A 26,254-nucleotide genomic window follows, 5' to 3' on the forward strand; every position below is an offset into this window, starting at 1 on the left:
TAGCGATTTTATTGTTAGTAGTACTATGATTGTTGCAGTTCTGAAGCTATTTTATGTATATCTTAAGATAAAGCAAATAGGTAAATATGTCCAGGTTATTAAGAGCCAAGATTTTCAATTACCTTGGGGGCACCTGGCTGGCTCAGTTGATAGAGCACAGGACTCTTAATCTCAGGGTCATGAATTCAAACTCCATGTTGGGCATGGAGGCTACTAAAAAGAAAAAGAAAAGAAAAGAAAAGAAACCTACAAGATTTTCAATTACCCTGATAAAAGATGTAAAGTATAAAATCAAAGAAAGGAGAAAACTATAATATAAAATTTGAATTGAAAATATCAATATAAATTCATGATTTTTCTAAACACTGCCTTAAATGTCTGAAAGCAGTGATATTTCTGAAGCAATGAACTCTCCCAGCTCCTAAACAGTGCTTTCTAAAAATCATTCCTCATTAAAAGAACCAGTGCTCCTTGGAGAAATGGCTGATTCCATGTCCAGAGCTTGGGAAAGTAAGATTGGGCCTGGGACATCTTGTGCCAAAAGCAAGAAAGTGCTCACAGACAACTTTGGGGGCACCTCAAAAGGACACAGGAGTCAAGTTTTAAAGGATGCCCACTGGACATATTTTAGTACAGTTTGAGCACAAAAAGAATGACTGTAATTGGTTGTAAAATACTAAATGGATAAAAACCCTGATCTCACAGTTAAAGAAAAAGACTGATTTTCCACCTGTGTAGATTAATATGCCACCACCTTACTCTGAAAATTGGTAATTACTGAGAGATAATAAAGCATTTACCCTGCCTTTTTAGAAGGAACTCTAGAGTCCTAGTTGATGAAGGAAAGCTCCTCTCTAGATAACTACTCCCTTATAAATGTAGGAAGGGGAGAATTAGAAATGCACCGCTTTGTAACCACTGATGAAATAAATTCACTCAGGGAAGGATCACTATAGATGCCAATTATTAGGTGAAAGTGTTTTAGAATAGTCATGGTGTCAAAGAACCTTGCAGATGACTTGTTAATTGCAAAGGGGGAAACTTTACAGGACAAATCTGACAATGTCCACCTTAACCAAGTGATCACACTAAGCATCATTAGTTGTGAGATGATCTCATCCCTTCTGATGTGAGGCAATGTTAAGTACATGGCACTTTTAAAGAATTAGTCCCCAAATTGGGTAATCAGAATCTAAGTTTTTAATTGAAAAGAAAAAATACAGAGGGATTGGGGAACAAGTTAAATGCCCAGACAGAAATAATAACAGAATCCATAACGTTGGACATTCTATAAAATAACTGGCCTTAGGGTGCCTGGGTGGCTACTTGGTGGAGCATCTGACTCTTGATCTCGGGGTTGTGAGCTCAAGCCCCACATTGGATGTGGAGCCTACTTTAAAACAAAACAAAACAAAACAACTAGCCTTATGTCTTCAAAAAGTCAATTCTATGAAGAAAAAATACTGATTGTTCTGGATTAAAAAGAAAAAAAGAGAGAGGAGGACATAACAACAACAACAACAACAAAGCAACATATGGAACTTGACTGGATCTTGGGGGTTTTTTAATTAACGCTATAAAAGATTTAAATTGGGGAAGTTTGAATATAGATTAATGTTAGATGATATTAAGAATTATTAACTCATTAGGGATGATAATTTCATCTAAGTGATGCAAGATATATACTGAAGATTTAGGGATGAATGGTCATGGTGTCTGTAACTTGTTTTCAAATAGTTCAGGAAAAGAAAGATATGTACACAGATGGATAGACAACAGAGACTATTAAAGCAGATACAGCAAAATATTAAGATTTGTTGAGTCCTTGTATTGAGTGTTTGGGTGTTTATCATCCTTTTTCCTCAGTTTTTCTGTGTGTTAGACAATTTTCAAAATAAAAAGTTAGAAAGAATTTCTACATGAATATTCTGATTTTTACACAGTAATGGAAGACATTCCAGGATGCATCTCGTTAATATTTCTTCTTTGTTCCCATCAGCAATCAAGAGAGTCTCACCTTCAGATTTCAAGACATATTAAGAAACATCCAAACTTTGTTGTCTCGTTATGCAAGTTTGGCATCAGTATTTTATTAAAAATTCTTGAATTTTTAAATATTAAAACACTGCAACTTACTGGCACAAGAATGACAATATACTAGCAATAAAATCAAAATGAAGCTAAACTATTTAGAAGCAGTAGCAACTCCATAATTCAAAGATAATTTAAACAGGCAATTTTAAAGAGTGCTTCATAAATGTGCAAAGCAACTCTCAGCCTGCAGTGATGCTGCCACACCAGCAGATAATGCTGGATAATCTCTTAATTAGCTTGAGTTGATGAGTTCATATCAGAATTTGTTTTATTAATTACGTTTATTGCTTACTGAAGTTATTCTTATACTACTTACTAACTGGTACAAAAGTGTTTTAACAACTGGTTGAGCTGTACCAGTGCAGACCAGCTGAATGTCAGTGCTGTTTCCTTCTATTAAGACAGAAGCCACTCAGCTCCTGAGGGAGGGTACTCCCTGCACTGGGACTCTCAGTGCATCACCTGCTCTCCAGGGCTTGTTCCATCCTAATTCCCACTTTCCCGCATTTCCAACTTTTCCTCCTCACTTGATCCTTCTTCCCAACATGTTAACACAAAGTATTATAAAAAAAAAAAAAAAAAAAAAAAAAAAAGTTTCTCAATTCTATATAATCTGCCCCTTCCGTTTTTCTTTCCTTGCAAATACAGCCGAATTTATTGAAGACTATATCTCTTCCTCCACTGCCTCCATTTTCTTCCTCCAAATTACTCCTCCATTGCCTTACATCCTGGGGCTTCTGATCTCACCTGTCCAACGGAACTACTCCCACCAATATCACCAAGGCTTCTTGTTGCCAAATCCAGTAGCCACTCTTCATTCTTGGTGTCAGCATTTCTTGGGAACATCCCACACTTCACCCTTCCTTCTTTCTTACCTGGGCTTTCATTGCACCACACTTTCCAGGTTTCATCCTGTCTGCTGGCTTCTCTTCCCCTGCCCACCCTTTTATGTATGTTCTCCACTTTCTTCCTTGGCCCTCTTCTTTTCTCATGCTGAACTTTCTGTGGGTTATCTACTTTACTCTCCTCCCAGTGTGTTGATGCTGCCCAAATCTGTCTGCAGCCATGACTCCCCCCCTTCCTCCAAGCTCCACTCGAATAAACCCTGTCTCAGGAAATAGCACCATCACCTACTCTGGTTCCAAGTCAGAAATGGTACAAAATCTTGCCTTGTCTCTCTCCCTCCCCCACACAGCAAAACTATTCCCCAGACATTAACTCTACCCTCTAAGTACCCCATAAAACTATTTCTCTTCTTTCCATCAGCCACTACCTTAATTCTTGTTTCCATTCTCTTCCCTTGGATCACTGCAAAAGCCTTGGATCTCTCTACCTTTCCAAACCAGTCTCCACACTGAAACCAAAATGATCTAAGGCACAAATCTCTCCTTGTTCTTAGGCTTAAAGTTCTTCGCTATTCCTCTGGATAAACTCTACACCTTTAGTATGGCTGACAAGGCCTAGCAAGAGCTGGCCCAAGCCTCCCTCTCCAGCTTCACTTTTCCCCACCTCTACCTTGCACCCTAGGCCCCTAAGCCATGCTGAATACATTGGTCTTCCCAGCTCGTCAAGTGCTTGTTCCTTCAGCTTTGCTGTTCCCTCTGGAATCCTCTTGCCTTCTCAATGCCTGGCTAACTCCTGCTCTGTCTTTAGGTCTCAGCTTGGATCTCTGTTTTTCTAGGCTTCCTCTGACTCACCAAGACTAGCTTAGCTGCCTGCTTAGTATTTCCATAGCAATTATTTACCATAGACTACTGATTTTTTTTCTTGCATCCTTATATAACTTGCTATCCAAACACAGCTTCCAGCCCTATACCACTCCTTCCTGATCAGATCCCAAGCACCCCCCCCCCCCACCAACCAAATGGAGCCACTACTAACTCACAGGATCTTGTATGACTCTTCTCACAGCACTTACTATACTCTTTTAGTAATTGTCTGTTTCCATACTCTAGTAAATTGTGAACCCCATAAAGGACCACTTCTATATCACTTACCACTTAGGAGCAACTGGCAGATAGTGATTGCTCAACAAAACTTCATTGGGTGAATGAATCCTTGGGGTGATTATAGTTCTATCCACCTTGGTTATGAAGTTCAATAGATACATATAATTAATTTGCATAGTGCTATAGAATTATTGTATTATTAGTATCTGGCTGTTTTACTTCTTGAGGGTACAGTCTATGCCTTATTCAATTCATTTGTTCCAGAAAACTCAGCATGCCTGGCACATATCGTTTTCAACCAACTTGATTGTATTGGTGATCATAAGATATTAAGATAGAGAGGCCCAGATAACTGAACTACCCTATATTGTACACAGCTACCTTGTCCCAGAAACAGGATTAGAACTCAGTCTGAAAAAGAAAAAAAAAAAGGGGGGGGGGGGAGGAGGAAGTTGCTCAATGTCTAAATAGAATGCCAGCATGAATGAGAGAAGCAATGAGTTCTCTCCATCAAGAGACTGGTCAGAGAGGTACCTGGCTGGCTCAGTCAGTAGAGCATGTGACTCTTGAGTCACATGAGTCATGAGTTTGAGCCCCATATTGGATGTAGAGATTACTTAAATACATAACCTTAGAGAGAGACAGAGAGAGAGACAGAGAGACAGAGAGAGAGGCCAGAAGCAATGGGAACTGTCAGGGCCCCAGACCTCCATGGTCAAGTATCCCCATAGTGGACATGACCCAGGCCAAGGAGTGTGAGGACGGGGGTGTTGGGTATATCAGCATGGAAGGGAGACTGGACCCTGGCTTGTCTCTTTTAGACAGTTTCAACCTTCAGCCCAAGCACTGGTATTAAGGTATTATTTGTCCTTCTCTGGAATCTATTTATTGCTAAGATAGTTCTTTTCCCAGTGTTACTTTCCTACAGTGAGTGAGTCACTGACAGGGGCTGGGAAGAATCATTTACAGTATAGCCCATTGGGGATGTTAGAATTGCCTCCTTCTAAGTCTTTAACATAAACCTACCCCCTCTTCAGCTTCCCCTCCAGCTCCAGGACTCAACTTTTCATCCCCACCCCCAGATTCTCCCTATGGCCCTAGTGAAACTCATGAGAGAGACAGCAAAGATAAAAAGATAAATGAGAAGCAGCGTTGTGGTGGAGGCGGGGGGTGGGCGGACAAGTAGAATTCTGATTTTCTCCCCTTTCTCCATTTTTTGAGAACACTAATGTCCCTACGTCTAAGCAGCAGATGAGTCTCTTGCTTCCCTAAACATCATGAACCCTCAGAGGAAGCTGAGCCTGGAGCCCCTTTCTTCTATCAGAGCCTTCTGAAGAGCCAAAGATGGGAGACAGGTGGGTTTTTCTCTAACTGGGACTTTTTCTCTTTTATAGCATATTTTGAGCAACCTTTAAGCACATTCACATGCTCACAGTATTTAATCTTTGTTCTGGAATGCAAACTCCAGGATTTATGTCTGCACTGGACCAACAGAGGATGAGCTTGGGAGTATGTGACTAGGCCTCAAAAGCCAAACATATCAGCTTCTCCTAAATATACTTAGTTTCCTTCACTCCTGGATTGCAGGGTTTCTATTGGCATTACGGAAAACTGCCCCATGACCCAGATCCTGCATGGGATGCTTTAGAGTGAAGGGGAAAAATCTGGTACTCGCATTTTCTCCTTCCCCTACACCTAATGGTTTGTCAATCTGTTAAACAATACTTTTTGCTACCACTCAACCCAGACAACATTGTGGTAGCCAACAAAACAAATCTCATTCTCCTTTTCCTCCAAGAATTAAGTCTAGGAGTCCAGTTGCTTGCTTAACAAAGTACAGCAAATGTTAAAATACCCTGACTCACAAGAGAACTAACTGCTGCTGAAATGCACATGACTCCATAAGACAGCTGTCTACCTGGTGACTTCTAGCTCAGACCCTGCACTGCTCATTTTAGCTCCATTCCAAAACCAGGGCAAATGGGATTCAGAAGGCTGATTCTGTGCCCTCCCTTATGAATCTCACAGACCTTCCATGCATGTAGACCTTTAAATAATAAAGCTTAACACTGTACTTAAGAGGCTGGTCTGCTCAAATCGTAAGTGTGCACACTAGTTGTTTGCCAGTAATTAAGATGCTACTTCTACACATTTAATCACCATTTTCACAAACATTGTCTTAACTAAAAATTCTATCAACAGGAAGTCCTAGAATTATAGTGTATGAGCCCCAAAGATTTGGAGAACATCACATACCCTTCTTAATCCAAAAACTTGGGTATCTGAAAATGGGATCTTAATCACGGCAAAGCTGCACATTTAGGTCAGGTCCTGTTCGTGCATCTTTATATGCTCAGTACTTAGCACAGATCCAGACAAACAGTTGACCCTCAAAAAGTAATTGTTGAACTTCAATAAATCCTGTAAAAATCTCACATGGAGACATCAGCTTGTCACACCTCTTACCACTTCTTCTCCAAAAAGATCCTAGTATAACCCAGGTCTAGCAGCAAGGAACACACAAGGCTGCTGCTCAAATCTGAGAAGGAAGGAATGGCATGAACTCAAAAAGAGGGTTGGATTTAGACCAGGCCTCAAAGCCTGAAGTGACTTCCCCGCCCCATGTTGATAACAGGATCCATAAAGTGCAGAATGGGAAAGTGAGCAGAGACAGTGGATTTCAGAGCCTTAGAACCCAGTGAAGTAACCCTTAAGAGAGCTCTTCCTTCCCAAAAAGAATGCATGAGAAAAGAAGGGAGAAGAGAGAAGTCTCCCACAACTGTCGGCCTAAAACAGCCGCTCTCACCTCAGCCCATCTGGGGAAGGGGCTACAAAGCAGACAATCTTTATTCACAATTGGGATGGCAGAGGGGAGGTACCCTCAGGTCAGTCCAAAAGCAGAGATACTGGGTGGAGCAGATGGCACAGGGCAAGGACTCAGCACTCGTCCTCGCCCAGAAGGGCATAAGGGTTTCGGGCAGCCAAGCTGGACCCTGGAGCTGAAGTCGGGGTGTCCTCATCCCCTTCCCCCTCCTCATCCGCATCCCGGTCCTCCTCTCCCTCCTCCTCACAGGAGCTGCTCAGCTCTTCTTCTTCCTCCTCCTCCTCGTCACCTGCTGGCCCCACCCTGCCCTGCAAAACCACCAGCTCTGTGGTCTCCGGATGGGACTCCCAGGTGCCTGGGGAACCAAAACAAGAAAAGAATGGAGGAGAGTTTTAAGCAAGGAACTAAAGCCAGAGAAAGATGGGGAAGAAGCAAAAACTAAGAGTAACAATCAGTTCTGTAGCTGCTGGCATTCATTCATTAATTAATTCATTCATTCATTCAAACTCCCATGGGCTGGGCACCGAACAATAGCTCTGCATACATTAACTCTACTTTCTACCACCACCTTACCAGGAGGCAACTATCACCCTGGTTTTGCAGACCAGGAAACTGTCTCAAAGATGTTTAGTAACACAGAGCTGGCTGACAGTGTAGAATCCAGATCTGACCCTGGGCCACAAAGCCTTTTGCCTACATCATAGCACAGGAACACTGGCTGTCTGACCTTTCTGTTCACTGTAGCCTGGCGGATGAAAACACAGGCTGAGGCGGCCATCCAGTGCCAGCCGCAGGAGGCTATTGGCTGCTCTGTACACATCATTCCGGGCTGCCTTGGCTGTCTTATAACCACGTTTCTCTGCCCAGGCTGAAGAGAGAAAAGAATAATGGGGAGGGAAGCCGTTAACCGGACCCAGTCACCATCACCCTATTCCCATAACGTAGTCCTTCCACTTTTCTCTGGAACATCCCAGGCCACAGATCTTGCTGGCTCCACGACAGAAATCCAAGCATGAGTAGCCAGATATTTTACCAAGAGCAGAACCTCTGAGAAGAGGAGAGGAGATAGAGCAGGGTAAAGGGCAAGGGGAGAAGCCAGGAACATGGAGCCCACCTTCACAGATGTCCCAGGCACACCAGGGATGTTCTGCTGAGGGATCCTTGGCCTCTGGGTGGCGCAAGTGAAGCAGGACCTGCACAGGGATTCGAGAGGCCAGATAGCCCACTGCGGTGTATGGCTCCTGAATTTGGGCAATGGGGTAGATCCCCGCCAAAACCTGAGGGGAAACAAGAATGCTCAGCCCGTTCCTGGCCTTCTGCTTTCTCTCCCTCCCTGCCCCATCATACCTCATACCTGCAACTGCCTGGGCAGAAGGGAGGGGAATATGAGGCCAGGGCAGTCACAGAGCTTCACAGAAGGGGTGAGAAAGTAGGTCTGAAAGTATCGGGTATGGCCGGGGGTTCTGGAGACACTCACGACCTTCTGCCCCACCAGCCCGTTGATCAGCGAGGACTTTCCCACATTTGGGAAACCTAAAGAAGGCAAGGAAAATTAACACTGGACAGAGCCCTACTCTGTGACAGGTAAGACAACAGCTATAGAGAAAAAGGGAAGTAAAGCTCAGAAATCAAGGAAGCAGTATAACCTTAAAAGTTTCAAACAAATCAGGCTCTGGGCTGGCAGGGTTGAATCCTGGCCTCTCCACTTATCAGCTTTGTAACCTCAAGGCAATTTGCTTCACTTTCTGAGCCTCTTTCCTCATTTTACAAGTGAGTAGTCAGGATTAAATAAAACAGAAACAAATAGAACTGTGTGGTTCAGTGCGTGCAGCAGACCAAATGCCCAACACAAGTGAAACATGTATCTCATAATCATTACAACTTGTCCAAGAAGAAGACTATAAATCCTTGGGGGCTCACTGCTGCTCTCTTCAGGACCACCTCCATCATTCTGGGTGACTTTGGTATTTGCACAGGTGTTCTGTTTAGCACTCTGACCTCTCGGTGCCTGCATCTATTTTCCAAAGATCATTTCCTCAACTACCCACTGTCAAGGTTGTACTCTGGACCTTGTCACTTCACACCTTCAAAATCTCAACCACAGGCACCACTCTCTCTGCCCTGACATCCTATCAATTCAGCTCACTTACTCTGTTTCCTCAGTTCCAACACATCTTTAACTCTGACCCTAGTACAGAACCACTATTCAATACTGAACTCATGTCCTTACTTCTCTTCTTACCCAACTGAGATCCCAGGCCCCAGCTCTATAGCCAGTAGCTTTCACACTTGAGTTCACCTTGAACTCCCCGGTCCTGCCCCTCTCCTCCATCTTACTCAACCCCATGGCTCCCATCCCCCAATGCCCTGACACTCAGGCTTATCCAAAAATCACCAAGCTCATTCCCACATGAAGACCCTCTCATTTACTGACCCCTTGGTCAGGAAGGCCCTTTTCCCATTATCTCCAAATAGCTACTTCCTCTGAACATCCTGGGCTCTTCTCAGAGGGAGTTTTGCATGAGAACCCTCCTCACTGGATCACTCTCTACCTTTCAATGCCCCTAAATAATATGATTTCAAATCATGAATCAATTTACTTTCAAGGAAATAAGCTCTGTGAGGGTAAGGACTTCTCTGCCATTTTCACAACAGCATAACCCGTCCCTGGAACAGCACCCGGCACTCAGTAAATATTTGCTAAGAACTAGAGGTAAATGAAACCTCAGGACTGCCTGTCCCACAGCAAAGGAAAGGGTCTCTGGGCCTTAATCATACATTCCTTTCCTCCCCAAAAAGAGCAGAGACAAGGCTATTAATTCAGGGAAGATGCTCCTTGACAACAAACTTAATGGGATAAGGCTCAGAAAGATACTAATGCTAACAAAGCTCCTGCTCTGATTTAATGATTGCTCTACTATTGATTACTACCATGTAAACAGTTAAAATCTATGTCTTTCAGAATAACGCCTGGTACATAGTAAGTACCACATAAATATTAAATTTCAACAATCGTGATTATTACCATTATCACTATCTGTCAGGCATCATTAGGCTCTCTGTATGCCATTCCCTTCATTCCTGACATCCATTCTAATTGGGTATCAGCATCCCCATTCTAAAAATCAAAGTAACTAAGACTCAGAATGGGTAAATAACTTCCTCAAAATTAATAAGAGCTAAGGAAAGGGGGAATTTAACTCAGGGGTGCCAGGATACTTCCACTATTGCCGACACCCTCCTTTTCCAAAGAGTGAAACTCTGTACCTCATAGGAGGCTGCCATGCATGGGCCATTGCTTCCTTACCCACACAGCCAATGGTCACCACTCCGTCTTTGTAGCGCTCCCGGGTTGGGCTGGTTGGCTCCATTGCTGAGTCAGTCTGCTGCTCCACAAGGACTGCAGGTCCATCCTCTTCTTCCTCCTCCTCCCCAGAGCCATTTCCCCAGGTGGCCCCAGCCACATCTCGGGCAATCTTCTCCCGCCAGCTGTTTAAGTCCACTGTTCCAAGAAGCAGAATATGATGAAGGTTCTCCCTAGGGCCACCATAAATGACTGCACAGACTATACACTGCACAGCTGATGTAACTGGCGCCCCGAGAGTGCCAACCTGCACAATACATTCTCCCCAGCCTTCACTTGACCCCACACAGAAATCATATGAATGTTTTTGTTTCAGAAAAATACTGGGAAGACTGAAAGCAACAGACCACTGGGGCTCCTGTCTACCTGCTGCCTCTGTTGCCACCAAGTCAGTCTGCTCCCTCTTCTACCCCTCCCTCTGGCTTCTTGCCTACATCCATAAAGAAGGGGTTGACTTTAAGGAAGGTAAGCAAAATGACTTCAAGCCTTGGGCTTTCCACATATCGTCCCACAGCTCCCCTCTTAAGAAGTATATACCTTTCCCCGCAGTGATGGCTTCACAGGCTCTCAGTAACTGCTCCGGCCCCAGTGCCCGAGTCCATCCTCTCCCCCGTCTCCGACTCTTCTTCAAAACTGAGATCAGAGGGCACAAAAGTGTTAGCACATGGGCTTATGCACCCCATCTCACCCACCACCCTTAAGACCAATATCAGGGACTCCTTTGTCAACAAGCCTCTCTGTTCTCCCTGTTGTCCCCTACCACCCACCTCTCCCATACTGCCTTCCTCACTGCCCACTCACCGCTACTAGGGTCCTGTGGGGTCCGTGGGTCCCGAGGGAAAGAGGTAAAAAGGACTATGTGGAGCTGGGGATAGTGCTGGTGAAAATAATGCTTCCAGGCAACGACGAGAGCCGGTGGGGCTAGATCCACCTTGTTCAGGACCAAGACCAAGGCCAACCCAAGTTCTCCAGTCACGTACTCGTAAAGTGCTGGTGGGAAATTCACAACCTGGGACAGGGTTGGTGAGAGGAGGGAGCAATGAGAGATCAACCCAGAGTTCTCTGCCTCTAGCTCCCCACTCACCAGGCACAGCTCAGAGACAAGACTCTAGTGGTAGCAGATTCTGGGGTAAAAGGGTAAATCAGCCAAACTAAACTAGGAAAATAAAGTAATGGTAAGCAATACCTGTGCATTTGTGTCTGGGGAACTTCTTACAGGCCCTAATTAGGAATGGAAATGAGCCAAACACAAGACAAGGAAATAGTGATACCTAGCACACTGGGATAAAGGCTGGGGTCAGGAATAGGGGTGGGGGTTGGGATCAAACTTCGCACCTATTTTTATGTGCACGCACTTATGTTTATACACATGCGTATGCACACACATACGCGTGTGCATGTTTGTGGCAAGCATGTGTGGCTGTGTGAGTGCATGTGAGTGCACACATATGTGTACCAATGCGTGTATATATGTTGTTAAGGACTTCCAACCTAAATGTTCCCACAGACCTCCCTTTCTCTCACTAGAGGACAACAGTGAAGTGGTAAAGCCAGATTAACACAAGGGTCATCTAGCAGCAGAGACTAGAGCCTTAACCACTGTCTTAACCACTATTCCAGGTGAGGCTGAATTCTGTAGTGACTAACATGATGGAGCAGGGGAAGCCCTAGCTGCCTTCACAGAATCCCTTGGAGCTCCACACTAGAACTTTCTATGGGTCTAGCTCTGGTGGGATGGGAAACAAATTATGTAGTTTTTCATCAAAGGGAAGTAAAAAAAAGGATCAATTAACCAGAGCAGAAGTGGCAAGCTGTGATACTGATGAATAAAAGACTGAGTTCCTGACTGCAGACATCAGTCATACTGATAGAGAAGACTAGAAATGAAAGATACTTCTCCAGCTCCCAATTTCTGCCTCTGTGCTTTACCCTACAAGAATCTTCCTTCCCCCTCCCCCTTGCCACCCTCATTCCCAGTACTCACTGGATGTCGGATATCAGTGATAAGCAGGACAATGTCAGACATCTCCAACACGCGCCACAGCTGCCTCCATGTCTAAAAAGACAACATCAGTGAAGAGTACCTAAGCCTGGAGTCCCTCTCCTACCTGACCCCAGACCAATTTGATGAAAGGTCACTCCTGTCCCCACTGCATTCTCACCTCCAGATTATGCTCAAAGTAGCTGAGTTTCTCAGAGGTGTAAGCCCCATGAATCTTTGCAAGATACTCCTGGAAGCTACGTTCCTCCTGGCTCATTAGCTGCTCCTTGGACATCTCATAGCTCCAAGGAGGACGTCGGGGAAAGTCCAGGACTGGGAAATCAAGAAAAAGTCCAAGTAAGTCTAAGAATAGTTTCAGGGCTCAAGAGTACATCGCAGACCTCTCCTTCCCGGCAGTCAGGTCTTCCTCTTCCAAGCTCCTTCCCCGAGCCCACTCACTGCCTCTCCCAAACATCCGTGTGTTGAGCTCTCACCTGAGCCAGGCTGATAGACCTCTCGGATGTCCAGCTCCAGCAGCTCAGCACTGACCGGCTGTAGCACTTGCTCCCGGGCTGCTTTCTTTCTCCTTTCCACCTCCTCCCGGCTGTCTCGCTCAAAATGCAGCCGGTATCTAATGGGACAGGGACCGCGCCATCTCTTGCAATCCTGTGACCACAAACTCCCCTCTTGGGCAGACAACTTCGTAGAGCTTTCTCTTCAGAGTTGTTCAAGTCTCCTTTCAGTAAGCCCTCCCTCAAGTCTCTCTTTCCCACAGTATTCGACCTTCCCCTAAGCCTCGCCCTTCTAAAAACCAAGAACTCTCTCCAGCCCCTCCGGAAGAGAGAACTGTGGCCTGCTCCGGTGAGCCCAGCTGCCTGCGGAGAACGGTGGCATCCCAGCCCCATCTCCTCCACCAGCAATAGCCGAGTTTCCCCCAATACTCTCACATCCGGGTAGGCGGGGAAGCCCGGACCAGTACACCCCCCTCCCCCGCCTACTCTCACCGATTTGGGTCATAGCCTCGAGGACCCAGCCCCTGGGAAGGCTGCTGGTTGAGCCTGCGGATATGATGGGTCACAGACTCCCCGTCTGAGGTGTCGGTTTGCTCCTCCCGCCGCTCCCGGCTCCCGCTGCGGCTGTTGGAACTGGATCGCAGCCCATCTTGGAGCCCTGCGGGGAGGAGTTGGTGACGCCGAGCTGGCGGGTTCTAAGGGGCTGTAAGACCCCCCCCTCCTCGGTCAGCCTGGCTTCTCCTCACAAGACCCCACTTCTTTTGAGGCCGGGGGCTCCCAGCCATCCCGCTCAACACCCTACCGGATGTGCGTGGGGGGAGTCATTCCTCCACCAGAGACCTGCGGGGATGGCGCCCGGTTAGAGCTGGAGGGGTTCCCCTCCCCCAACTATCCATCCTTTCCCACCCCTTCCAAGGAGCCTGGGGTAAGGAGAATCCCCTCTGCGGTGGCCCGCGAGCGTCCGCGCGCGGCCACCGCCCACTCCCACGCCCCGCAGAGGTGCGGCCGTCACACCCCTCCTTCCAGAGGTGCGGGAGCCCGAGCCCCGCCCCCTCCCCTCGCTCCTGCACTGACCTCGCTTCCGCTCCCGCTTGTCCTGCAACTGCTTCTTCTTTTGCTTCACGCTGAAGGGCTTCTTTCTCGGCATGGCCTGGACCAGTCACCTGGCCCAACCTCCGCCGAGCTCCGGCCGCCTCAACGGACTCCCCCCGGGCAACCCCCGCCGCAAGGGCCTGGGACCCTTGAGGGGGCGGGGCTATGAGGTGACGTCAGCGAGCGGGCCTGGCCGATTCGCCCCAGTGGCCTGGGTGGAAGGCGGACGAAGGGAAATACAGCCACTTTCCTCTGGCAGCGAGGCGAGAGGAAGATGCGGGGTGGGCTACCCGCACGTGAGACTCAGTGGCATGGACAGGGCGCAGCTGCGGCGAGGAAGGAGGCGTGCGTGGGAGGATCAAGCTAACTTCGTCACGGACGCTACCAACTCGCGTTCGGAAGAGGGGGGACGCGTGTCATCACTACCTTGCGCGCTGGGGGAAGCTACCACTCACCTGGAGGGGCGGGTGGAGCAGAGGGCGGGTCCTACCACCTGGGGGAGAGAGAGGCGTGGATGCGCTTAAGATATTTTAGCAACCCCCGGGCTTGACCTTTGTGGAAAGACCGGACTGCGTGTCTTGGCAATGAAGTCAAGTTGCTGAGCTACACTGGGGACAGGGTCAGACGTCTTGAGGGACGGGTGGCAGTCTAAAGAGTCCTGGGCACGCCACCTTCGTGGGACCAAAACTCTTTGTGGGACGATGATAAGGGCACAGATCATACGGGCAAGCGCGGGCGAGGATGGAAACCCAGGCGGGACAAGGACTTTTGAAGAGAGGTCAGAGGGCACGAAGTTGTGCCTTCAGCTGTTACCATGGTAACCCGGGACCGGATGTGGCGACTTAAAGGTGCGACAGCGGTCTCAGGCCTTCTGGCCCGACAGCCTATCGACTCTATGGCACATTGTGAGGAGCCGGTTGTGGGGTCTTTTCAGCGAGGAGAGAAGAGAGGAATTTTCTTTTAAGCATTTATAGGAACGCAACAAAAAGAAGGCTTGGGCCTCCATTATCGTCTGGCAGAGACCGAGCCCCACAAAGGCTCCCCGGAGCCTTCCGGAAATGAAGGGGCAGGAGCCTCAGCTTCTCAGTCCACCCAACGGAAGCGGAAACAGAATCCCAGCGTGCCCCTTCCTCACTACCCTCCAAATCCCGCTGCAGCCATTGCCGCAACCACGATGCCGAAACGAAAGAAGCAGAGTCAGCAGCAGCAGCCGCCACTGCAGCAGCCCCCGCTGCCAGAGCGGGAAGAGACTGGAGACGAGGAGGATGGGAGTCCCATAGGTGAGGAGCCCGGGAGGGGTGTGCACATGCCTGTCAGCTGGTCAAGGCAAGGGGATGGGGTCTGAAAAGGCGCGGGGGAGGGGGCTCTAACGGAAGGAGGAAGGGCGCAAGCGCTGGGGCGGGGATAGGAGGCTGTCCGATGTGGAGTCCTGAGCGAGTTCTCTTCCTTGACTCCTCAACTTCCATCCGGCCCCTAACCTTTCTGAAGAAGACAAGGGAGAAAAGGATAAAGAGCTCGTGTGCGCAGCCGCAGAAGGCAAGCGGGGGGGGGGGGGGGGCCTGGAGAGGTTGCAGATTGCGATGTCTAGAATAACAACTTGTGACCAGACTTGCACAGAGAAAGTGGAAATGCTGCCTTCTCTAAACTATTCTGGGGCGGGAGGTGTGAAGGGATCGCTCTGATTGGCCAATAGTTAGGGAGAGGAATTGGATTACCTCTCGAATCACCTGGGATGTTTTGGATAGCAACTATGTGAGGGAAAGAGAAAGCCGTAAGTATCCTTTCCGCATTGTGTGCTCATTTTGACTGAGTCTCTACTTTTTTTTTTTTTTTTTTTTGCAAACTCTGAGAACGCTTTGCAGAGGAAAGGGCAGATAGATGGGCTAACAGCTTGTAACACTGCTGAGAATATATCTGGCTGTACTGATTGGATTAAAAGATGAGTAGCAGAAAACCATAACAGGATCATTAGTACTTTAGTCCATTCTGGTGACTATATTTTCGTGTCTACTCTTAGGACCACCCAGCCTTCTGGGCCCTCCCCCCATGGCCAATGGAAAGCCTGGTGACCCCAAGTCAGGTGAGGACAAGGGGGCTCTGATCCTTTGATTAGATCCTGGAGAAGGGAGCAAGGGAGGGACTACAACCCAGGAAGGACTCAAAACCAAAACATCAGGGATTCTTTACGTAAATTAATGGAAAAATGTTGTATATTCACAGATTGGAAAGTTCAATGATGTAAAAATGTCACTTCTTCCCAAATTGATCTACAGATTCAATGCATTCCCAGTTACAATCCCTATAATGGAAATAAGCCTTCTGTGTTATTACATGGAAATGCAAAGGATCAGGCTGAGAGATTGCAAAGACAGTCTTGAAATAGGAGGACTTATTACTGTAAAACTATGGTTACTATGATGTGGTATTGTCATAAATCAGTATCTCGGTACAAAGAGACTAGTAACAGGCCTGCACATATGTAGACACTTCATTTGTGATGAAGATGGAGCTGAGATAGTGGATGTTGCAGTAGATCATGCTGGATCAATTGGATATTCACGGGTGGGGGGGGATGAAATCTGAACTATTCATGTGTAAACATCAATTCCACGTGAACTGTAGATCTGAGTGTTAAAGGTAAAGAAAATAAATACATTTCATAGTCTTAGAGGAGATACGAGTTCTTAAACAGACAAGAAGCACACACACACTAACCATAAAGGAAAGATTGATAAACTGAACTACATTAAACTTTTATCAACCAAATAACACCATTAAGAAATTAATAGGAAGCTAGAGAGTAGAAGATATTTGCAATAAGTATAACCAATAAAGAGCTCATATCTAGAATATATACAGAACTCTTCTAGACAACCTGTTAGAAAAGTGGGCAAAGGACCAGAGCAGCTGTTTCTCAAAAACTGAGATCTAAGTGACCAAGAACATGTGAACAAGAACTCAGTATCATTAGTTGTCAAATAACTGCAAGATAAAAACACACCACTTTGAAGTTGAGACCCTTGTGCACTGTTGCTGAGATAGTAAAATGATGCAATTCTATAGAAAACACTATGGCGTTTCCTCAAAAAAATTAGAAATAGAGCTACCATGTGATACAACAGTCCCACTTCTGGGTACATATCCAAAAGAGTGGAAAGCAGGATCTTGAAGGAATATTTGCACACTCCTATTCTTGCAGCATTATTTACAATAGCCAAGAGCCAGAAGCAACCGAAGTGTCTATTGAGAGATAAATGGATATACAAAATATGGTATATTCATACAATGGAATATTATTCATCCCCAAAAAGGAAGAGAATCCTTGTGTGTTATATAGCATGGATGAACCTTGAGGCCATCTTGCTAAATGAAACAAGCCAGTCAGAAAAAGACAAATGTTGTATGATTCCACTTATTTGAGGTATCAGAAGTAGTCAGATTCATAGAAGCAAAGTATAATGGTGGTTGCCAGGAGCTGAGTGGAGGAAAGGAGAGTTGTTAAAGATCTGTTTCACAACAATGAGGATTTACTGAACACTACTGAAAAATGCACTTAAAAATATTTAGATGGCAAATTTTACGTGCCTGGCTGGCTCATTCAGTAGAGCATGCGACTCTTGATCTCAGAGTTGTGAGATCGAGCCCCATGTTGGGCATGGAGTTTGCTTTAAAAAAAAAAAGCAAATTTTATGTTACGTGTTCTACCGCAATTTAAAAACAAAAAACAAACAAAAACTCCCCAGAATGGCAAAAATGAAAAAAATTTATATTACTAAGTGTTGTCAAGGCTATGGAACAATGGCCAGTGGGAGTGTAAATTGGTACAGCCACTTTGAAAAAGAAAGTTTGACTTCATTAAATTTTACCATACATATACCCTAGGACCCAACAATACCTATACTACGTTTATCCTCAACAGAAATGCATACATATGTGTAACAAAGACATGTATAAAAATGTTCATAGCAGCATTTTTCGTTATAGCCCCAAACTGGAATCCACCCACATGTCCACCATCAGTAGAATGGATAAATAAGTTGTTGTGTGTGCATGCAATGGGATACTACACTGCAATGAAAATGAACGAACTCCTGCTACAGGCAACTTGGATGAATCTCACAAACACGATGTTGAGCGAAAGGAGCCAGACAGAAAAGAATGCAGACTGTATGATTCCATTTATGCGAAGTTCAAAAAACAGGCAAAAACTAACCTATGGTGCTAGAAGTCAGGATAGTGGTTCCCTTTGGGGAGGAGGGTGGAATAGTGGGGGAGGAGGGGCACAAATGGGGGGAGGACTTCTGAGTGCTAAGAAGGCTCTATCCCTTCACCTGGGTGGTAAAAACACAGGTGTGTTTACTTTGATGGTAATTGAGTTGTGCTTTTAAAATTGGCGTATTTTTCTCTATGTATATTGTACTTCAATAAAAAGTAAAAGAACAAAAACACAGGGCTTTTTTCTCAGGATTAAGGTGGCCACTGATCACCTTTCCGTGTCTGTCTTTCTCTTTCTCTCCAGCTCTTCACAGAGGTCCTCCAGGCTCAAGGGGACCAATGATTCCACCACTGCTGAGTCTCCCACCTCCTCCCCGGGGCAGAGGCCCAATTCGGGGGGGCGTAGGCCCCAGATGTGGCCCATATGGTCGTGGTTGGTGGGGGGCCAATACTGAACCTCCTTTTCCTGGACCAGGCCATGGGGGTCCTTCCAGGGGAGGCTTTCACAAAGAGCAGAGAAATCCTCGAAGGCTCAAAAGTTGGTCTCTTATCAAAAATGCCTGCCCACCCAAGGATGGCCCCCAAGTTATGGAAGGTGAGGTCCTTTTTTTTTTTTTTTTTTTTTTTAAATGCCTATACACATTCAATACTCATCACTCCCAGAATGCCTGTGACTCTTCTCTTTTGGGCTATCCTTTGTCCTTTTGAAGTAGAAGTAGCCCTGAATGTGTTTTTCTGCCAGAGAATGACTACCGTTATCACTACCACTACCAAATAAATACCTGGAAATGGTAGGGAGTAGGAAATCTGACTGCCCTCTCTATTTCTGGTTTTTGTTATATCTTATTTTCTTTCTTATATTTTAAACTGCCCAATTTTTACTTGTTCACAGACAAATCCAACCGCCCTGTCTGCCGACACTTTGCCAAAAAGGGCCACTGTCGATATGAGGACCTCTGTGCCTTCTACCACCCAGGCGTCAATGGACCGCCTCTGTGAGACTGTGCCTTCCCATCCAGGCTGGAAGGAGCCCTCTGTGACCTAGCGGCCATATATTTCCCTGTGGCCCTGTGATGGCTACTGTGAGGCTGTTCCACCCACCACCCTCAGTCAGTGACACCCACCCCCATCTGTCACTTTCCTGTTTGGGGTTCAGAGTTGTGTTTCATCACTGGTGCCCAGTGTGTGATCCAGCCTCCAGAGACTCGCCTTCGGGACCCCATCTTTGCTCCCTTCAACTGCCTCCTGGATCCTCTTCCCCCTCACCAACTGACTGCTGAACAGGAAACCTCTTTGGTGCTGTTTCTTGTGCATCTGCCCACCCAGCCCCCAGTACTGCCCTCGATTCCTGAGAGCTCTGGAGCAATTTCCTACCATTCCCATCTAGCTGCTTAAATCCTTTTTATGTGACAACCCTTACCCCAAAAGTTGCCAGTTGCTCTGTGAAACTCACCAGGTTGACCTGGGGTTGAGTATGGATGACTGGTGCAGAGATACTTCCTGAAAGGCCACTCTCCCTGCTTTTGGATTTTGTAGTTTCTGCGTCAGTAGCATGATCCCCACCGCTCTGGTCTGTGATCACTGTGCTTTGTGAAACTGTGCATCCCCTCGTACGTAGCCTCTCTCAGTGTCCGTGGCATCTTTGTGACTTCCCAACACTAGAGTAAGTTTTTCTGCCAAAACAAGTGAGACTCGGTGCCCTCTAGACTTTCCACACCTCCCAACGTGGGAGAATTGTGAACCTTTCTGCAAGACTGCCTCCCTGGTCTCCCCATCCTGGTGTCGGGTTTTCTGGGTTTGACACAAGCCCATGAGATGTCCTCTAAAGCTTCTGATGGCAACCCTGTCTCCTCTCCAGCCCACTTTAGTTAGACTATGTCATTGTGAGGCCACCAGCCCTTTCGTCTGAATTCTGTGAATCTCCACCCGGCCTACCTTTGGGTGGAACCTGGACAGTACTGTCGCCCTCGTCTAACCTTCTTCCCTGCATCCCTGGCACTGGTTGTTTTCTGTGAAAACGGCAGTGAACAGGCTCAGTTTTGAACTGGCCCTGAGGAAATGGGTCAGGAGTTGTGTGGGCAAGAGGGAAGGATGAGAGCCGTTGGAGAAAGAATGAATTTTTTTTCTTTTTAACATTTTTTTATATTAGTAATAAATGCAGTGGAAACAAGCATTTTCTTCAATCCCTGTGTTCCAGTCATCTCTGGAGGTACAGATGAGGCTGTTCTTGTTGGAGTCAACTTTATTCTTTCATTTGTTCATATACAGTGGTAATAGAGAAGACAATGCTTGAGTTTCTTTCAATCTGAAGGAACCAGTGAGGTCCCATTAACCTATAAGCATCAAGTACACACCAGGCTGTATTACGTTCAAGGGTAAAATTTTATAGGAAAAAAGAAAGGCCAAGTATCTGTGGAGTAATTTTTAAAGACTTTACCCATGTTTGTAGATTTGATGTTTATGGGAGTGGTAATGACAAAACAGTCTTTCAGCAAATATATGTGGAGTGACTGTGGGCCTGACAATACACTAAGCACTAGAAATAACAGAGACAAAACCAATGAATTTATAGGGGACACCGTTAGTCATAAAATCATGAACATGTGTAAGGTTGCATTTGTCAAAAGCAAGACATGATGAAAAGGGAGTATGTAATAAAGGGAGACTGGGAAGGTGACCTTTACACAAGCCCTGAAGGAAGTGAGGTGGGAGAGTGAAGTCTAAGCAAAGGTGTTTGCTTAGAGTTGGGAAGAGTAGGAGATGAGGCAGAAGAAAGAGGAACTAGACCACTCAGAACCTTGCAGAACACAGATTTGGGTCTTAAGACCGAAGCCTTTGAAGAGTTTTAGGCAGGTGAGTATAATGGATTAGATTAGTTTTTCAAGAAGATCCACTCAATATATACAGCTGGCCAGGCTTGGAAATGCCTTCGAAGGGAACTTCAGTAGTCCAGGTGAGTTGTGATGATGGTATAGACTTGGGGACTGGAATGGAAGAAAAGTAATTTGAAAATAGATCAAAATGAAAGTATTTTAGGTTTTAGTTTTTAGTATGTTAGGTTTTTCTGGTTTGCATAACTACCATTTTAAAAAAAGGTAAGAAAACAGGCATAATGCTGCTAATTTGTTTTTGAAGTTAGTGAGCTTCCTTTTAAGACTTCCAAGAAGAGAGATAAAAAAGGTATTTGCACATATAGGTTTGGTATTTAGATTAAAACTAGTGACATAAATGCTGCATATCTGAGTTTTTTGCATATAGGTGGCAGTTAAACCATACGCATAGAAACATTTATTCCCTAAATATTAAGTGCCTGCTATGGCCCAGTTTATCAGCTTTTCAGTTCAGTTGTAACAGAACAAAATTAGTCTTGGAAGTTTATGTTTCACAGCTTCAGAGGTAGTCCAAGGCATCATGCCACCACAAGGTCCTCAGGTATTCAGAACCCATCCCTCCAGGTTTCAGCTCCATAATTCCTTGAGTCAAGATTCTTTTATTCATGGTTTGGGAAGTGAAGCTTTAGCTTGCTTATCCATGCTCCAAGACTCAGTATGGACCAGGAAGGGCAGAGGATACCACCTGTGTTGGAGGAAATTTCCTTAAAGCTAACACAACTTCAACTTTGTGCCACTGGCCGTAACAGTCTTGTGGCCAATACCTAGCTGCCACTGAGGCTTGGAAAAGTACTCTTTATTCAGGCAGCTACATATTACGCAAAATAATTGGACTTTCAGGATGAATGTCCTCAGCCACTCTGCTAAAATTTGTGGATGCAACAGAGAATAAGACAAAGTGTCAATACCCTCTAGCCAAAGACCATGAGGAACATAACACACCTGTGGTTAAACAGTTGGATTTATTTCGTCTGCAGAAACCATCTCCCTAAGAGGGTTAAGAATGACAGAATTAAAGGTTTGTGTTAGGTGATTTGGAGGGAGGGTTCAAGGAAATGAAATTGTTGTGGATTGGGTGCTGTCAGGAAGTGAGGGCAATTCTATGATTGCACTTCTTAATCTTACCTAAAAGGAGGGAGGAATGAAACATGGCTAAAGCTGTGGCTGGTCAAAAAAAAACATTCATTTTAGCTGAGAGGGGGCTGTTTAATATTTATGGTTTGCACAATGATCTTATCTTTGTGTTTAGAAAGATTCTAAATTTTGTCTTACTTTATGACAGTCACAGTAACCTTGTCTGACATTGGTGTTCTATGAGGTTATGTTCAACCTGAGCTCCATGGCCTAGCTGTTAGGATCCCATCGTCGGGCTGTTTTTCTCAAAAGTGAACAGATGAATAATTACAGGTTGTGATTGGGGGTACTATATAGAGAATAATGGTTGGGGGCTACTCAAGACATGGTGGTTGGGATAGAACTCTGAAGAATCTGTTGCTGAAATCACCTGAGGAGAATGTCAAATGGGAAGAAGTGAGGGCTCAGGATAACCTGACAGCCTTGAGGAGGGCTGACATTTGATGGCCAAATAAGGACAAGGATGAACCTGACAAGGGGATTGAGGAGAGATGGCCAGAGAGGTTTGAGGAGAGATCTCAGAGTCTAGCGTCTTCTCTTTGCTTCCTCTGTGCAAGGTACCATGTCAAGTTTTTATACTTACTGTCTTATGTAAGTTTCACATTCATTCAATAAATATTTTAATGCCTACTCTGGGCTAGGCATTGTTTAGGGGCTGGGGATATAAAAATGAGAAAGACAAAATTCCTACCTATATGGTGCTTACAACCTATTGAGGATGATAGACAATAAGTACATGTGTAATATAATCTTAAGTAATAAGTGCTCTAAAGAAAAAGTGAAGGAAGAGGCTGGAGAGTGACAGGTGGAAGAGAATAAATCAATACTACAATAGGGCCTCTTAGAGGAGATAAGATGTGAATAGAGGCTGAAATTGAATAAAAAAGCAACCATATGAATATTTGAGGGAAGTGCATTCCAAGCATTGGGAACATCACAAAAGCCCTGAGGCAGGAATGAGTTTGAAGTAAAACAGAAGGCCAGTACGGCTAGACTATGGGAGATGAGATCAGGAAGTTCAACAGGGGCCAAGTCATACAGAACCTGGTAGGCTTTGGCAAAGCACTTGAATTTTATTCTGAGGGTTTGAACAGCTGATTTACATTTAAGTTTATTTTTGAGAGAGAGAGAGAGCGCGCGTGCACGTGCACGCGCAAGTCAGTCCCGCGAGAGCAGGGAAGGGGCAGAGAGAATCCCAAGCAGCTCCAGGCTTGAACCAGAGATCGTGATCTGAGGTGAAATCAAGAGTCAGATGCTTGGGGCATCTGGGTGGCTTAGTCGGTTGAGTCTGGCTTCAGCTCAGGTCATGATCTCACGGTTTGAGAGTTTGAGCCCCACATCTGGTTCTGTGCTGACAGCTCATAGCCTAGAGCTTACTTCGGATTCTGTGTTTTCCTCGCTTTCTGCCCCTCCCCCACTCGCACTCTGTCCTTCTCTGACTCTCAAAAATAAAGAAACATAATAAAAAAAAAATTTTTTTTTAAAGAGTCAGATGCTCAACTGACTCAACAGCCACCTAGGTGCCCCACAACTGATTTACATTTAATTTTTTTTTAACGTTTTATTTTTGAGAGAGAGAGAGGAGAGAGACTAGGGGAGGGGCAGAGAGACAGGGAGACACAGAATCCAAAGCAGTCTCCAGGCTCTGAGCTGTCAGCACAGAGCCCGAAAATGGGGCTCAAACTCATGAACCATGAGATTATGACCTGAGCTGCAGCCACGCAGGTGCCCCAACTGATTTACATTTTAAAACTACTACTAATGTAGGTGTGAAGATAGACTAGAGAATGAGAATGACAGCAGGGCCACCAGTTAGGGACCACATTGGTGGTCCAGGGAAAAGAGATGGTGGCTTGGTCTGGGGTAAAGGTGGAGAGAGGTGGGCAGATTTGGGATATGTCTTAAAGTCTCAGTTGATGGCAACTCCACCTTCCTACTTACTCAGTCCAGAAACCTTAGAGTCTTTTTTATTTATTTATTTATTTATTTATTTATTTATTTATTGTCACACCTGACATCCAAAATCCAACGCATTACAAAACCTGCTGGCACTTTTTCAAACATATCCAGAAATCAGTCCTTTTTTCCACCTCCAATACCATTGCCCTGCTCTGAGTCACCAACACCCCCTAACATGTCACCCTGCTTCTGCCATTCCTCCCCTCCCTGTGACCCTCAGTTTATGAGAATAAACTGTTGAACAATTTATTCTCAGCTCGACCTTCAAAGTCATCCTTTTAATATGTAGGCCAGGTCATGTCACTGCTCTGCTCAAAACCTTGTAATGACTTTCTATTTTAGTCAAGAATAAAAGCAAAAAAAAATTTTTAATTTTTTTAAGTGTATTTATTTTTGAGAGAGAGAGAGAGACAAAGTGCAAGCAGGGGAGAGGCAGAGAGACAGAGACACAGAACCCAAAGCAGGCTCCAGGCTCTGAGCTGTCAGCACAGAGCCCAACGTGAGGGTGAGGCTCGAATTCACGGACCATGAGATCATGACCCGAGCAGAAGTCCGCCACTTAACCAACTGAGCCACCCAGGCACTCCAAGAAGCCAAATTCTTGACCTGCAAGACCCTTCCCAATCCAGACACTGCTTTACTTCTCTGTTTGCCTCTCCAACAACTTCTTATTCACATTGCTCCAGCCACTCTGGCTTCCTTGCTGTTTGCTCCTCATATATGCCAAGTATACTTCTGCTATAGAACATTGCTCTAGCTATACCTTCTCCCAGCAAGCCTCCTTTCCTGGAAATCCATACAGCCAAAAATCTCACCTTCTTCAAGAATTTGCTTGAATTTCACCTCACTGAGCCTTCATGAACATTCTAGTACTATAACCCCTGCCCTCCTGATACTTTTTACCTTGACCTGTATTTTCTTTTTTCCTTAGCATTATCTCCCCTGCTAGAAATGTAAGCAGAGATCTTTATTTCATTCACTGATCCCAGGAGCCTAAAAGAGAGCCTGGCATATACCATGTGTGTGCGTTCTCTCTCTCTCTCTGTCTCTCTCTCTATATATCTATATATCTATATATATACAAATATATATTTAAAATTTTTTAATGTTTATTTCTGAAAGATAGAGTGTGGGTGGGGGAGGGGCAGAGAGCAGGAGACACAGAATCCGAGGCAGGCTCCAGGCTCTGAGCTGTCAGCACAGAGCCTGATGTAGGGCTTGAACTCACGAACAGTGAGATCATGACCTGAGCCGAAGTCGGAGGCTTAACCAACTGAGCCACCCGGCACCCCAATAAATATATTTTTTAAAGAAATGAAGTATGATGAGGGGGAATTGAGAAAGAGAATGACTTTTCAAGTTTGGGCCCAAGTAACCAAATGAAAGGTGGTGCGATTTCTTGATGGAAAACCTGGAAGAGAAACAGAGTTGACGAGTAAAAACAAGAGCTCGGTTTAGTATATACTAATTTGAGATATTTATTAGGGATCTCAGAGAGGATATCCAATAAGCAGTTAGATTTGTGAGCCTGGAGCTTAGAGCAGAAGTTGGGGTCAAAATAAGAGACATTTAGGGATATTCATCAGTTATGGATAGTAAAGTCATGAGACATAGGTGATAAGTCTAGATAGAGAAAAATGTCAAAGAATGTGCCCCAAAACATTTAGACTTCAAGGGAAACCATGAGAGGGGCACCTGGGTGGCTCAGCCAGTTGGTTAGGTGTCCAACTTTTGATTTCGGCTCAGGTCATGGTCTCACGATTCACAAGATTGAGCCTGAGTCAGGCTCTGCGTTGACAGGGCAGAGCCTGCTTGAGATTCTCTCTGCTCCTCTGGAGCACGCTCTCATGCACGGTCTCTCTGAAAATAAATAAACATTTAAAAAAAGAAAAAAGAAAAAAAGCCAGGAAAGGAGAGAAGGGGAGCAGCCTCTGAAATGGAAGGGAAACCTGCAGAAAGCAGTGTCCCTGAAAAAAAAGGAAGGTGGGAATGATCATCTGTGTCAAATGCTGCTAGCATAGTATGATAAAGACAGAGAATTGGTCCCCTATCAGTTGACCTTGGGAAGAGTGGACTCAAGCAATGGTAGGGACAAGAGCATGATTATAATGGGTTAAGGAGAGCTGAAAGAGCTATGGGAGCGTCTTGCTCCCACACCTATTAAGTGGTAGGGTTAAGAGAACTCAAATCTTGATTGTGGTGGCAGTTTAATGGGTGTATATATGTAAAAACCTTGATC

At 45.4% G+C, this 26,254-nt stretch overlaps 2 protein-coding genes across 4 annotated transcripts; one reads left to right on the top strand and one right to left on the bottom strand.

The window, feature by feature from the left end:
- Positions 1 to 6,872: 6,872 nt before the first annotated feature.
- GNL1 (G protein nucleolar 1) lies at positions 6,873 to 14,505 on the bottom strand. The gene is made up of 12 exons (XM_060614999.2): positions 13,799 to 14,505; positions 13,217 to 13,382; positions 12,707 to 12,843; positions 12,394 to 12,545; positions 12,216 to 12,287; positions 11,033 to 11,240; positions 10,769 to 10,864; positions 10,175 to 10,369; positions 8,222 to 8,400; positions 7,982 to 8,144; positions 7,595 to 7,735; positions 6,873 to 7,222 (listed from the first exon to the last, which is right to left on the bottom strand). The coding sequence occupies exons 1-12, from the start codon at positions 13,869 to 13,871 to the stop codon at positions 6,981 to 6,983; spliced, it is 1,824 nt and encodes a 607-aa protein (XP_060470982.1). The 5' UTR covers positions 13,872 to 14,505; the 3' UTR covers positions 6,873 to 6,980.
- Positions 14,506 to 14,673: 168 nt separating this feature from the next.
- On the top strand, positions 14,674 to 20,214 carry PRR3 (proline rich 3). Of its 3 annotated transcripts, XM_060615013.2 has the most exons (5): positions 14,674 to 15,096; positions 15,834 to 15,896; positions 17,801 to 17,983; positions 18,336 to 18,626; positions 18,924 to 20,214. In XM_060615013.2, the coding sequence occupies exons 1-5, from the start codon at positions 14,991 to 14,993 to the stop codon at positions 19,028 to 19,030; spliced, it is 750 nt and encodes a 249-aa protein (XP_060470996.1). In that variant the 5' UTR covers positions 14,674 to 14,990; the 3' UTR covers positions 19,031 to 20,214. The 3 variants fall into 3 exon arrangements, with proteins under 3 accessions (XP_060470996.1, XP_060470997.1, XP_060470998.1); XM_060615014.2 differs by lacking the exon at positions 17,801 to 17,983; XM_060615015.2 differs by lacking the exons at positions 15,834 to 15,896; positions 17,801 to 17,983.
- The last annotated feature ends 6,040 nt before the right edge of the window (positions 20,215 to 26,254 follow it).

This window comes from Panthera onca, chromosome B2 (genome assembly GCF_046562875.1).
Source record: "Panthera onca isolate mPanOnc1 chromosome B2, mPanOnc1 haplotype 2, whole genome shotgun sequence".
Taxonomy (NCBI): Eukaryota; Metazoa; Chordata; class Mammalia; order Carnivora; family Felidae; genus Panthera; species Panthera onca.